Source organism: Chelmon rostratus, chromosome 19, assembly GCF_017976325.1.
Source record: "Chelmon rostratus isolate fCheRos1 chromosome 19, fCheRos1.pri, whole genome shotgun sequence".
NCBI classification, from domain to species: Eukaryota; Metazoa; Chordata; class Actinopteri; order Chaetodontiformes; family Chaetodontidae; genus Chelmon; species Chelmon rostratus.
This window is the reverse complement of record NC_055676.1, coordinates 7,842,722-7,857,549: the sequence shown is the minus strand read 5'-3', so window position 1 is coordinate 7,857,549 and position 14,828 is coordinate 7,842,722. Positions and strand designations below refer to the sequence as shown.

The window sequence follows — 14,828 nt, the reverse complement described above, 5'->3', positions numbered from 1 at the left end:
ACATCAGTCTCTCTCCTTCGTTATTTCCTTCCTCTCCTTGATCTAAAGCAGGAAATCTGAAAACAAAGTGGGTGGTGTATATCCTTGTGTAAACAGTAGCACTAATGAAAAATCTCCACCTCCGCTTATTTGGAAGCACCAATTAAGCTTCATGTCTCTTGTGTAGTGAAGGGAGATCTGTGTGAAACAGTTTTGAAGCTGTGAGAGTAATGAAACCAACATTTTCCTGAAAGATCCCATTAATACAAAATGTACGCATCTATTATGCTTTGCAGTAATAAAAAGTGACAGTGCATTATGCTTTAGTGCTGTCTCTGCGATTTTTCAGGACCCTCTGGCAGGCCGCTCTATCTTCTCAGGGAGTCTCTTTCAGTATCTGGAGGAGAATCGGAAGTGGAGGAATCGCTTTGTATCTGTGCCAAACAGCTACAACATCAGCCTCTATGAGAGCAAAACAGTGAGTCCACTTCTTAGCCGCTTAGTCCACCTCTTAATCGAACAGCTGCCCGATTCGGTGGTTTGGGCACTTGTGTTGAAACAGCTTGATGTGTTTGACATCTCTCCAACAGGCACATGAACGGGGCCTCCACCCGAAAATAACCATCAACTGCGCTGGGTACAAGGCCCTGTCCTCAATGGAGGAATACATGGAGCTGATTAATACCAGCCTGCCAGGTAGGACAGACAGACAGAGAGTAATGCACGTTGATAGGTAAATTGATTGATGAAGTATAGTGTGTCTGAATTTGTTTTACTGTATGTTGACTCTTTGGCTGGGCATTAATCAATAGTATCATTTATTGACTATTGTTGTGAAAAACCTACAGGCAGAATAACCTTCTATGCATTTATTTTACTGTGTTTTTCTTGTTCTTTTCTTTTCTTCGTGTTTTCTTACACTTCAGTGCATGTCTGTATTTATCAGAATCAGCTATTTAGTGAGCAAAGTCATCTGTCATTGTTTAATTTTCCATATTTTTACATGTTTAAGCTGCAGCTGCTTTTTTCGGCTCCTCTTCATATATTTTTTTCCTTTTGTCAGTTTCCTTAAATCATGCAGTTTCTCATTCTCGTCCTGTCATGTGACTTGCTGCAGGCATCAAGGCCAAAGTGGGCAGCAATCCGTTCATCAAGTGTGCGACCCAGTTCCCCCTCATCCTGTGGCACCCCTACGCCCGCCACCACTACTTTTGTGTGATGACTGAGAAGGAGCAGAAGAAGTGGCACGCTGTGCTGCAGGACTGTGTCAGACACTGTGACAACGGTAACAATACACACAATGACCTCACCTCCGCTGAAGCAGACGTAAAGCAGTGATACTGCTAGAAAAAAAAAAAAGTGTTGCAGCGTTGAAGTGAATGGGGTGAGCATTAGAGTTTAGAGTACATGCACAGCATTTGAAGAGCAGCAGCGTTTTTCTCTCTGTGCTCCACCCTGGACAATTAGTGCCTCTCTCTGCCTCTCTGTCATTGTTGGCGGTTCAGACGAGGGTGTGTGTGTGTCACAGTGTGAAGCCTTTACATGCCATCCGAGTGAGCTGGTGGATCTGTGAACGGGAGACACACGTGAGGCACAAATGATGTGCATTTGTTGTTTTTTTTTTCTTTGTGCGAAATATTTTTGCGTTTAGATCAGAGCTACGAAATGTTAGAGAGACAGAACATCTACGTCACTCCTATAGCGGGTGGAGATTTTTCTTTACTCAACTCAAGAGAGAAGCAGGCTTTTATTTGAGACAGGCTTTTATTTCAAATTTTATGTTTGATCCTATTTAGTGAGAAGATTCCTAGTTCTTAATTTGATGTTTCTGTTTCTGCAACTTAAACTCTTGCTCCATTTGTTTCACGATGAAATCTTTCAGCAGTACAGAATATAATCCCTTTGTTGATTAGTTGATCTATTGCAGTTTTTTAAAAAGTATTGTTTATCTTAACACCATTTTAGCATAGCATATTAGACTCGACTTAAACTACTGAGGCATTATGATGCATGTCATCATTGTAGCGGTGAGATGACCCACTGAATGGCTTCTTCCAGGATAGAGGCGTTCGGGAAAATAACCTTTAAAATGGGAGAAGCATCAACTCCTGTGACAAACAGTGTTCACATAAATCCTAAAGACCAACCTCATTACATTAAAACATGATGTCTCCATCAAAAGCTTAAGGAACATTGTGGTACTGAGTTCCTGCTTTCCCCTGTTTTATGAGATTTTTTTATTGCACAGATCTTTTTCCCAGCCTTTATTTGTTTGCCTCCATTATTTGAGTGCTGACATTCACTTATGGTGATGGCTTGTTTTAGAGGATACTGCAGTGGGTTTTACATTAAGTTTCAATTTGGAGGATGTTCTCCTGACTCTTGATCTGTATTAAATGTTTCTTCTTGCATTGTTGTGTTGAGACACAGAGAGCAGAGACACGCCGGAGGATGTGCAAACATAGTGTAATCGATGTTTTTGTCATGTTGTCATTCTGCATCTCTCAGCTTGGCAAGACTACTTTGAACAGCAGCTTTGGCTTTGTGTAGCAGCACCAAAGTGGTGTAAAGGACTGGCCTGCTTCCAAGCCTTGGCCACATGGCATGTTATGCAAATTATACACCAACTTTTAATCGGCGTGTATATTTAAATTTTAGTTCTGCAGCGCAATGTAGGGAGTCCATTCGCTGCCTTTGTTTGAGGAGCGTCAAGTCACATTTTTGTGGTTATAGGCATGCATGCACGTGTATGTGAGTGTATGAGCTCACATTCAGTGTGCTTTATTTAGACTTGAGGCAGAGTGAATTAGAATGAGCGGGAACTTTGGGAAAGTTGAGATAAAAATACAAAACTACAGAGATTCAGAGATAAACTAACGGCTGCTGCAGTGGGCGTGATCAGGCTTGTTAGGATCCTGCCGGCTACAAAGGCAGGTGGTGTTGACAGAGACTAGGGATGCACAGATACCACTCTTTGGTATCATTTGGATACTTGCCGATGCAGAGTACTGTGCAGTTATAACACACACTTTGCTATGCAGCCGAGTGGGTTTTTTCTGTGTCAGTGAAGTGTCTCTTGGTGGCTGCAGCTAAGGTTCCCTCATTGTGTTGATGTTATGGTCCTCGTCTGTTTCTTTGGTCGACAGTTCCTAAAGCACGATCACAGCAGGAGTCACATCTGATGTCAAAGCCAGAACACATAAGAGTCCTCTCCAGAAGTGTCCACTCGTGATTGTCAGGGAGCTCATATTCGATTTCAGTTCTTGAAATTGGTCCAGGATTGAATGAGAGCGCTGCAGCTGGTAGCTGCAAAACAGGCTGCAATGTAATCCCTCCGGCATTTGTGCACCATCAGTGTACGTCCATTAAAAGTGTTTTTTCGCCACTGACAGGCTCAGATTGTTATTCAAAGTGTCTGACAACAATATGGAAAGAATCCCTGCAGATACAGACCTTTTTGTTGAAGAGAAAGATCAAGTAATTGCTCTCAGCAAAGCCACCAGACTCCATTTACAGAAACAATAGTTTTATCATTGTAAACACATTCCGTTCAATCGCGACACAAGCAAAATAAAAGTCAACACAACTTTCTTGGAGCATCTTTCCACTCCTGCAATCAGCAAGTCAACCCTTAATACACTGATCAGGGAGAGGAGCGAGAGAGAGGATGGATGTCGGAGAAGCAACGGGGAAAAACAGCATGTAAAAAGCCGTTTTTCCCTGGACATTATGATTCAAGAGTTTTAAATGTATCAGACTTGAACAGGTTTTCCTGGGAAAAAATCTGTGATTACTAGATGACAGAAACCTTGCCTAAAATATCAACCTGCTGACATCACTCTTCCTCCAAATACCTGCTCAACTGATCAGAGGTTAACGCTGTGTTGCTTTAAAGTGGTACTGGGTGTCGTAGTATCACAGTAGTTTTAAAGTCACTGGATACCCGATACTGGCATCGAATTCTAGATCAAGTGCAGATTATTTACAAAGGTTTGCATACAAATTCTGACTCTCTGACCATATCTTTAAGGTTTTTATTTACAAAAAATGTACAGTTATACGACTAAACTTCGTACCTTGTAGAAACAACATATGAAACAACGCACTGGCTCTAAGATCATCACAAGGCCGACAAAGTCGCACAACCTGATTTTGGATTAAGCCAACTATTATGCCAGCCAACTGTGTTTCCTGAATTCAAAACATGCTGACAATGCTAGCAGCTGTCTGTCATCACTTTTCATTAGAAAACATCCACTGCAAGCCCAAATATTAGAGGAGCTTCATTTCTTCACTTAGCCTAGCTGTCCCTTTACTTCCCAACACTACCTGTTTGGGCATGCTCAGTAAACACCAGAGTCCTTGTCGTGCATACCAGCTGTGAGACCGGGCTCCAGGAATATGTTGTAAGGAACAGAGTGTGTTGCTGTTTGACTGACGCTGTAGCTGGTGTCAGTGTGGATTGGCATTCATGTTTTTGGCCTGTGTCGACACGCCCAGTCTCACCTCTGTCATGTCTGTGTTTTGAGGAAAACCAGAACCGCTAAAAGACTTTTCCTGGGAGTGACAAATGGCTTTACAGCCTGACCCCTGCCTTCTCTGCAGTTTCTTTTACTCACTGGACTCAAACATACGTACGCTTTTACATGTACTGTACATGCTGCCATTTTGAAATGTTGGATTTAGCACTGCCAGTAATTCTATCTATATGAAGAAGGCATGTGAGGCTTTGCAAGTGGTGTCTGGCAGTCATAATACAGAAAATGCTGCAGTGTCCACAAAGAATAAACTGCTACCAGCACAGAAGCTTCATGCAAAGCAGTCTCTTAGCTGAACACTGACACAATTCAGCTGGTGTTGATAACTAAAAACCACAAGTTAAATGCTCCCACTGACACACTGAAGACCTATTTGAATCCACTAAAGCTCTTGCTTAATCCTGCAATAAAATGATCAGCCGCTGCTTTGCATCGCCTTAACGGAATGAATTGCAAAGGACACTGTTAATCAGCAGTTAACAGGTGACCTCTTCGCACTGTTCCGCACAACAGAAAGCTGCAGCATCTGATTGGTCTACATGTCAGTCAGCCTTTTTTCACACTTTAAAATAAGTACAGTAGTTTAGGAAGAATGATAGAAATTAAAATCTGACTGCTCAGGATGCTGGACCTTTGTAAAGCTGAGTAAACGACAGTGGAGTCACCATGTCCCTTTACCTCTATAATCAACCTGGTGACTCAAATGTTATAATGACTGAAATTGGACCCAGTATGCCCAGACTGGAATTTTCCATGAAGCTGCAGGCCACACCAGATACAATAGCAGCACGATAAGGTTAGGACTCATAATAAACTTGACAGGTAAATGTGATGATGTCTAGCCCGGAGGCGATTTGTTTATAGCTCAACTTGCTGATTGACAGAATATGCATTTGTTAGTCCCAGAATCTAAAATGTGAGCTTGCTGCTTTTTGTTTAATATTCTATGCCTTTCAGCAGGCAGCAGCTCAGCACCCAGGCATCACATTTGTAGGCAAAGGCAGCTCCGGGCTGCCACTGGGCCACTAGACCACCATCAATCACAAGCAACCCTCCACCCCCGCAGCCCTTAAAACCAGCCACCAGCCCTCTGCTCTGATCAGACCTCAGACTAATTCCACTCAGCAAGAAGAAACCTGCAACGGGCACATTCAAAGGACGATAAAAGCGCATTTCACCTGAGGCTTAACGGTAGCAGAGCAGTGTGCTTCTCAGCATGCTGCATGATTAAACGTGTTAACATTCTATGGTGTTCTTACCAGAATATATAGAGGACATATAAAAATGTACAAAATACACCAATACAGCACGTCCAGCATTCTTTCATTTACATGCCAAAATCGCATGTTAGTACTTATTCAGTCATGTGTTTGTCATGTCTGATGGTATGTTTCAAGCAGTGTTTATTGTACTGTGGGTTTGGCTGGATCCATAGGGCCGCACCATATGGGGAAATCCTACTCATGCATGTCGATGGGAGCAGCAGCAGTGTGGGGGTATGAAAGAAGTGTTTAAAATCAGCCACGATGTGAAGGTAGGTGGCCTGAAGTCCAATCAGATAGATGCTTAATGGGTTTTTAAAAAAGTCAAATATATTTAACTCAGAGACACATACACACACATTTGTGGATGTGAAGGCCTGGGAACTCATGCACGGCTGCTGCTAAAATCCCACCAACCAGAGTGTGGTGAGCAAGGCAGGGAGGGAAATGCCTCAAATAAAGAGGCCGTGGTAAGTGCTGCCACATGTTCTATTTATACACACCACACACACACACACAGTGCAGGGAAATTGTAATCTGTCCCTTGATCTAGCTTGGTTCAGACACACCGAGAATGTGTAGAGGTTTACAGAACTGGCAGATCATCAGAAAATATTTTCCTTTTTCTCTTGGCACCAAGAGGAAAGTTCTCTCTCTCTGAGTGTAGAAGAATTCACTTTCAGGCATTTCGCTGGCGATGTTGCTGTAGATTGTGCCCTAAACGTGTAAAAGTTTATTCTTAAAAAACACTTCCCGTCTACTAGTTAAGCTTTAGAAATAGTGAAATTGGCACAAAAAATATATTATGCAACATCCAATAAACCAGACAACCAACCAGACAAGACTGAATGTTGTAAAAGTTAAATAATACTCTTGGTGCAGTCTGTCTTTGCTGCATATTATCTCACAACTCCCTGTAACTCTTAGCAGCTTTAAAGGAGGGGATAGGGTAGGTAAAGGTGAAAAAGGTAAGAAAAAGTTTTTGACACTGACATGCCCGACAGTCTGCGGTGCTGCTAAGGCAGAATTGCTTTAAGATGCAATTCCTCTGATGGCCACTAGATGCTGGTGCCAAAAAAAGAGCGTACTTAATTGAAATAGAAAACCTCCAAATTCTATGGTTAATATTAGTTGCCTGTTAACAATTTTGGCTTTCAATACCTGATTTTACTTCTTAGAATTCTTGAGCCCAAAATTTTTAGCATATCTTTGCTTTAATTGTTGCTAATTTGCATTCAAAGTATGCAGAATACGTTGTGTGTGTTATGTCTACGTGTTAACGTTTGACTCAGTAATGATTCAGAGAAGAAGAACTCGGATTCACCTCACACAGTATCTTTGCCTGTCTTGCTGACTACCAGCAATGTGTCGCTCCAAGCTGAACAAGTAAATATCAGGTTGTGTGACATCATAAATATATGTGTCTGCAATTTATGCAACTCTCGTTCAAGCAGAGAAAGTAAACTACCATGTGAGAACATCCAAATAAACTATATTCATGGGTTAAACTGGTTGGTTGACTGCTTGGTAAAGAACACTTTAAAAGGCCGTGTGGCTGTTGGCGAGCACATTGTCAGTCGAGGGTCATGAACTGTCTGGTTTAGGGTTAATACACCATAAGTCGGCCTGCTGCTGCATCCCTCAGACACTTTTCACTGCATTTGACCTCCAGATGACGGCTGGTCCTTTGCTCGAATGGCAGCTGCTGCTTTCCCACTGTGCCTCTAACCTTAGTGTCCAGTGAATTCTCATGAAGACTTGTGCCAAAACAAGCTGACACACCGACCTTCTGCCCGTCAGTGAAGAGTTAGTGAACCGGGAGCAGAGACAGCTTCCTGTCTGGCTCTGCCTCTCCCCCTCCTCACTCCTTGGTCACTTCCTGTCTTTGTCAGCCTCCTCTGAGTCACAGACTTGGTGCCACAGACAAAACAACTTGACAGCTCAGGCAAGAAAGGTACGCACATGCACATCGATGCTTGTGCATAACAGATTTCCCAATCCAAAAAAAAAAAAAGATTATCTCCCAGACATACTAGGTCAATCCATTTATTCATTGTGCAAGGACACTTCTGCATTCTTGTCTCCCATGTGTTGGCACCTCGAGAGGAATCACCGCTAGACAGCAAGAGTGGATGCTGTGATATCCAGAACAGCCACTCCAAACAGTTGCATGGGTTGTTTTTGGGCTTGTCATGTCATAACATAATCAGGAATTATTTCTTTCACCACTGGAAAATAGAAATACTTAAGTTGAAATTGTAAAAAGCACAGCACTTACTGTGTTTTTAAGTGTTTAGGCCTTAAGAAAAGCTAAAACGGTAGGTAAGCTTTTTTTAAAAAAGGTATGCTTTTATTGTTAAAGTTGTGCTATTGTAATTGACCATCATACATGATGGTCAAGGACATTTCAATAAGGGCTAAAATCAGCGAACCTGTCCTTTCGTTACACATTTGTGCATCAGAGGGACTGACTCCTGTTGCTGACGCATCAGCCACTTTTTTTTGAAGAAGGAAGTGCTGTGAAGGACAAACTGCTAATTATAGGGATGTTTTATTCCAGACACCTGTTTATACTCTTTTGTTAGAGACTGACGACTTTCAGCACTCAGTTTCCCCAGTGCTGTGGCCTCGAGACAGGGAGACAGGCAGCTCTTCAGCTAGTGAGGTATTTTCATCACTTAAATGCAACCACATGATAGGAACCAACTTCCTAAAAATGCACGCATGCTGCCGAGTTCTTTGTGAGCCGCCTCTATTGTCCTGTTGCTGGGAGGGGCAATAAACATGGCAACCACTTGAAATCTGTCCTTCAGAAAGCTAGTGTCTTCCTGTTTTGAGGGATGACACAGCTGTGTGTGATCGAGGCGTGTGCGTGTGCTGTCGTATGCACGCAGCGACTGTTGCTGAATGTCCTGCTGGCCAAAATTATACTTTCGGACCGTCTCACAGAAGTGACTCAGATGTTATGGAAATGGTTGCTAGTGTGTTTGCAGAAGCCAAAGATACGTTGCTGTTTCGGTAATGTTACCAAGCATCTGCTCTTCCCTGCCCCCAACAGGTCTGTCAGAGGACTGCACTGTTCAGACTCCAGCCTTTACTGATGCTGTGCGACTTCACAGACAAGCCAAGGGCCACTACGGGACCTGGGATATGATGTGTGGAGAGCCTCCACAGGTAAGCTTCTCAGATTAATCACAATACAACTGTGCCCCAAGTCTGCATTTCAAGATCATGAGACAGCTCCCCAAGGCCTGTCCCATATTATTTTTGAGTTAAACATACTGTACCCGTGTGTCTCTACACATTGCTGGTTGTTTGATTCCAGGCATTCAGGCACAAACTTTGAAATGTTTGTGCCTGAATGCAGCATTAGTTGAAGATGACCTCATTTTGGCAGGTTCAGCCCTGCCTGCAGTTTCTCAGAAAGAACTATGTTTCCCTCTTGCAAGGTGGATTGATATTGACGATATTGGGCCTCAAATAGCATGTTTGCTGCAGGTGACAGTCATAAGATTTTAAGGAACAATTTCCAAACAGTTCCTGTGAGCACCTGTCCAAAGTTCAGGTCAACCATAGTTCAACCTACGTAGAGGCAACAATTACCAATGACATACATTGGTAGACAATGATTTCTCAGAGGCAGAGCTTTTTCTCAGTGAATATACAGCTCAAAAAACACTCCATGGTGAACACACCCTTTCTTATAGTACAAGAATGCACCTACACAAGACCTTCAAAGAAACTGTCAGCAACACAGCCCCACCCCTTAACATACCAGCATTCACAAAGACACACACACACACAGTTGATTGGGGTCTCTGAATGAGTCCCTTTCAGCCTCCTTCTAGTGCTTCATAGTCGCTCTGTGTGTTTATGCCAGTCACTTTTCCTTCATTAATCTACATGCTTCCTGTCTGCATCCAGGTTTCCTCTGGGTCCCTGAACATTACAGTATTGACTCAGCTACATGGACATGTTAAAGCTACAACAATCAATATGTGTGTAGTAACAGTGATCAAATGTGATCATATTGGGGTTGGTACAGTATATGGTTTTCAGCTTGTTGTGAAGTTCATCGCTCCCATGTAGCCAATAATCAACTCAGATTTACAAAGGAACATTTTGTCTCTTTTGCAGCACACTTACATTGCTTTATACAACATACACAAGTTGCACTTTGTCACGTGAAGGAAAGCACATTTTCAGCTCATATTGGCAGGCACAGAAGACTTTTAGAGGTGGCAATCACAATGATAGCACATAGATGGAGAGTACAGGTGCAGATCCCAAAGCAGCCTACAGTCTCTGCAAAGTGTAGGTCCCCACAGCCATTCCACCTTAACCTTCAGCACTTTTGTGGAGTGGTAGTTCAACTATAGAGAGTTCTAGGATTAATTTGGCCCTGCTTGAGGTCCAGCACATTTTTTGGTTGTGGGAAATATTGTATTCCAGCCACTTCTTCTGGGTCGGGTCTCACACCACCAATTTGCGACTATTCTTGTGAAGGGGATTCCACTGCTGGCATCTGACAAACACTTTAGACCCTGACAGCTGTGGCATGATTTCCTCTACTGCGGCGAGCACAAACTTTTCCCATTTAACTGCACGATTTAGTTTCCTCAGGTCTGCTGCACAGTTATGCCCTCCTCTTCCAACTAGTGCAGCTCCTTATTTACTGGAGGCATAAGTGGCAGTGGTACGCATCTAGCAGTGTGCACGTACGGCTGAGCATCTTCCTTGAGAATTATTTTGTTAGCAGGCCGCTGGATCCGAACACAGTATTGACATACACCACTCTCTTCACTTGACCCATTTTAACTGGTGACTGAGCAAACTGCTGCTGTTTCCTTTAATCGCATACACAGTACAGGCCAAAAGTTTGGACATACCTTCTCATTCAATGTGTTTTCTTTATTTTCATGACTATTTACATTGTAGATTTTCACTGAAGGCATCAAAACTATGAATGAACACATGTGGAGTTATGTACAACAAAAGGGGAAATAACTGAAAACATGTTTTATATTGTATTTTCTTCAAAATAGCCACCCTTTGCTCTGATTACTGCTTTGCACACTCTTAGCATTCTCTCGAGCTTCATGAGTCTTGAAGGAGTTCCCAGAGGTGTTTAGCACTTGTTGGCCCCTTTGCCTTCACTCTGCGGTCCAGCTCACCAAACCATCTAAATTGGGTTCAGGTCCGGTGACTGGGGAGGCCAGGTCATCTGCCGCAGCACTCCATCACTCTCCTTCTTGGTCAAACAGCCCTTACACAGCTTTTGGGGTCATTGTCCCGTTGAAAATAATAGATCGTCCAACTAAACGCAAACTGGATGGGATAGCATGATGCTGCAGGATGCTGTGGTAGCCATGCTGGTTCAGTGTGCCTTCAATTTTGAATAAATCCCCAACACCGCACCAGCAAAACACCCCCACACCATCACACCTCTTCCTCCATGCTTCACAGTGGGAACCAGGCATGTGGAATCCATCCGTTCACCTTTTCTGCGTCTCACAAAGACACGGCTGTTGGAACCAAAGATCACAAATTTGGACTCATCAGACCAAAGCACAGATTTCCACTGGTCGAACGTCCATTCCTTGTGTTTCTTGGCCCAAACAAATCTCTTCTGCTTGTTGCTTCTCCTTAGCAGAGGTTTCCTAGCAGCTATTTGACCATGAAGGCCTGATTCGTCTCCTCTTGACAGTTGTTCTAGAGATGGGTCTGCTACTGGAACTCTGTGTGGCATTCATCTGGTCTCTGATCTGAGCTGCTGTTAACTTGCGATATCTGAGGCTGGTGACTCGGATGAACTTATCCTCAGAAGCTGAGGTGACTCTTGGTCTTCCTTTCCTGGGTCGGTCCTCATGTGTGCCAGTTTCGTTATAGTGCTTGATGATTTTTGCGACTCTACTTGGGGACACATTTCAAGTTTTTGCAATTTTCCGGACTGACTGACCTTCATTTCTTAAAGTAGTGATTGCCACTCGTTCTTCTTTAGTTAGCTGATTGGCTCTTGCCATAATATGAATTTTAACAGTTGTCCAATAGGGCTGTCAGCTGTGTATTAACCTGACTTGGGATCTGATGGTCCCAACCCCATTGATAAAGCAAGAAATTCCACTAATTAACCCTGATAAGGCTCACCTGTGAAGTGAAAACCATTTCAGGTGACTGCCTCTTGAAGCTCATTGAGAGAATGCCAAAAGTGTGCAAAGCAGTAATCAGAACAAAGGGTGGCTATTTTGAAGAAACTGGAATATAAAACACGTTTTCAGTTATTTCACCTTTATTTGTTAAGTACATAACTCCAGATGTGTTCATTCATAGTTTTGATGCCTTCAGTGAGAATCTACAATGTAAATAGTCATGAAAATAAAGAAAACGCATTGAATGAGAAGGTGTGTCCAAACTTTTGGCCTGTACTGTACACTGAATGGTGTTCTTTGCCTCCGTAGAGAGAATTAGGCCTGAACCAGCCGATACATCTGAGCTTTCCTGCAGGGCCAACAAAACGTGTGCCAAAAGGTGTGTCAGCAGGACCCGGTCTATAGGCTTTAGGGAGTGTCAGGAATGTCTTTTCACTTATACCAGTCACATCTGCACCTGTATCTATCTTAAAGGTTAAAAAGACGACAATTCCAATGTAGCGGGTAGACCTGCAGTGGACCAGCACCAGCTAGGTGTAAGGTCAAATGTTGCAAACATTCCCACCCAAGATCACCTCGTCATCAAGCTCTCCAGAAGCCTGACAATGACCCATTCATTTGAATCAGGTGTGCTGGAGTAGAGAAGCACTGAACGCAAAAACATGCAGGCTGGGGGGGACCAGGACTGAAAAACACTTGCTAACTTTAGCAATTATGTGCTACTTGTATCTATGCAACCACAACAGCAAAAACTACAACTGTTTCTGCAGAGCTCATCCAAAGAGGGCAAATGGGCTGTAGCTTGGACAACTTCATCCCAGCCCTGTCAGCGTTATCATTAACACCTCACCACAGTTAACTGGCAGGATACTGTACAATAGCACATGTAGCTGACACTTACTCTGTGAAATAAAGCACACACAGTCTCAAGCAGATGACTAGAAGGCAGGAAAAGTCAAGCTACTATAGCTAACGTTAGCCTAAACTGTTGTTTGAGGTCAATTGGTGAGACAATGGTCAGATTGTTTGCAGTCTAGCTTGACTATGAAATGCTGCATTAGCATCGGTCATGGAGTATTTACAGTAGAATTACAGACGAGCGGGGGCTCGTAGTGGGCAGGACATCAACAGTTTAAATAGCCTTTTTATGAAAGGTGCACTGAATGTACTTAGTATACCATGTGCGGATGCAGCAGAGTTACTTGACTTGCCTGGATTTTGCACCATTTCAACAATATCGAGTGCTAGAGCATTTTCAGCCTGCTGTTTTCAGGCGCTTTTTTTTGCTGGACCACAACAAAGTGGAGCCAGCCCTATAAAGAAGAAAGTCTGCTCCTGACTTACTGAGTAAGTGGTAAAGTTACACCACCACATGCACACCCAGAAAATAAAAAAAAAAAAAAATCTAAATCATATTAATAATGAATGCGCTTCAAGGGTTGAACAAGTTCAGTTTTCATGGCCTTCAGCAAAGCAACACACTACATACATTAAAGTATGACATATCAGAGCGATGTGATGCAAGTCACAGCCACAGATGCAACAATAATACAGAGAAAACACCATTAAATTAGTACTTCAGACCGACAGGCTGTTAGACAAACAATCTATAATGTACCTGTTGTTTGTCAGGTGTTAACGTTCCTCTGTGTGGAAAAACTACTCTGCTTTTGTCACAGCCATGCATCACCCAGCAACACGTTTCACCAAATATTTAGTTTAGCTCAGTTAAAACCTGACGGAGGTGCTGAGCTTCGCGTGGGTGTCAGTTGCGAGGGCAGTGCCACTAAAACCAGCTTTCCTGCTTCTCTGCGTCCAGCTGTGAATCGACCCACTGTGTCCATGTAACCACAGAGGAAACTTTTTCAAGCTTATGTTTGTTTTTCTTTGGGTGGAGATATTGGTTGTTTTTTGACTACACCTCACCCAAGTTGGCACATAGTGGGACTGACGTTGCAGCTCACAGTACGAACTAAAAGGATGATTAAATCAATACAATCAGAATTACAAATATGTATATTTAAAACGTGTAAATACATGAATGCTGTATGTTGTGTGTGTACAGATTCTGGCTAATCTGGTGATGGAGACCCTGCACCCGGAGCTGAGGAACGTGATTGGTCCTCGTCTGAAAGGAAAGATGCAGCAGAAGCAGAGGAACTGGATGCTGGTGAGCTCTTATTTTTAGCGTACAGTGTACTGCAGACATGCTGCAGAGACTCAAGCAAGTCCAAACCGATTGTGTCTCTCCTCCAGATCTCTGATGCGGTGTACAAGCAGGTGTTGTCTCAGACCACGGGTCAGTATGAAGCGCTGGTCGAAGCCTGTGAGGCCCAGAGAGTTCCGCTGGACGCCAGACTGCGGACCGACATGGACCAGATCATTACGTCTAAAGAACATGTCAGCAGCAAGATACGAGGTGACCAAAGATCTTCATGCAACATTTTGTTTTTTGGAAAATATATCTTCCTATTTCGACGGTGTACTGAAGACATGATCAGTTAAATTCGACGCATGAACAGGGAATGTTTCATGGCGCTTCCTTTCATTTTTAGGCTGCAAATAAAGGCAGACAGTCCATGATGCATTTTGCTCCATATATTCAATATTTTTGGCCACACCACAGTCATTGATGATAGTGTACTTTTACAGTCAGAACATCCAGGCCTATGGTTTCACTGTGGTTAAAAAGTACATTTTTACATATAACTATTATATCAACTCATTCAAATGGTTATGTTACATTGTGTAGCATGTCCTAACTGCACACTGACATATAGTAACTGAAATGCACTTTTCAGGCAAATGTAACCCAAAACCTAGATGTTGTTTCATCTGTAAAAATCCAAAACCGTGCTCACTGGGAAGTTATGCCCCGTCAAAACGAACTAAAAGCTGTG

At 43.0% G+C, this 14,828-nt stretch overlaps 1 protein-coding gene across 1 annotated transcript in view; it reads left to right on the top strand.

The window, feature by feature from the left end:
• The window catches only part of niban2a (niban apoptosis regulator 2a), a 31,183-nt gene that overhangs the window by 8,778 nt on the left and 7,577 nt on the right, over nucleotides 1-14,828 (top strand). The window contains exons 3-8 of the mRNA XM_041959894.1: nucleotides 329-457; nucleotides 570-675; nucleotides 1,097-1,264; nucleotides 8,838-8,953; nucleotides 13,994-14,098; nucleotides 14,185-14,347. Of these exons, the coding sequence (XP_041815828.1) occupies nucleotides 329-457; nucleotides 570-675; nucleotides 1,097-1,264; nucleotides 8,838-8,953; nucleotides 13,994-14,098; nucleotides 14,185-14,347 (787 nt within the window). The remainder of the gene's footprint in view (nucleotides 1-328; nucleotides 458-569; nucleotides 676-1,096; nucleotides 1,265-8,837; nucleotides 8,954-13,993; nucleotides 14,099-14,184; nucleotides 14,348-14,828) is intronic.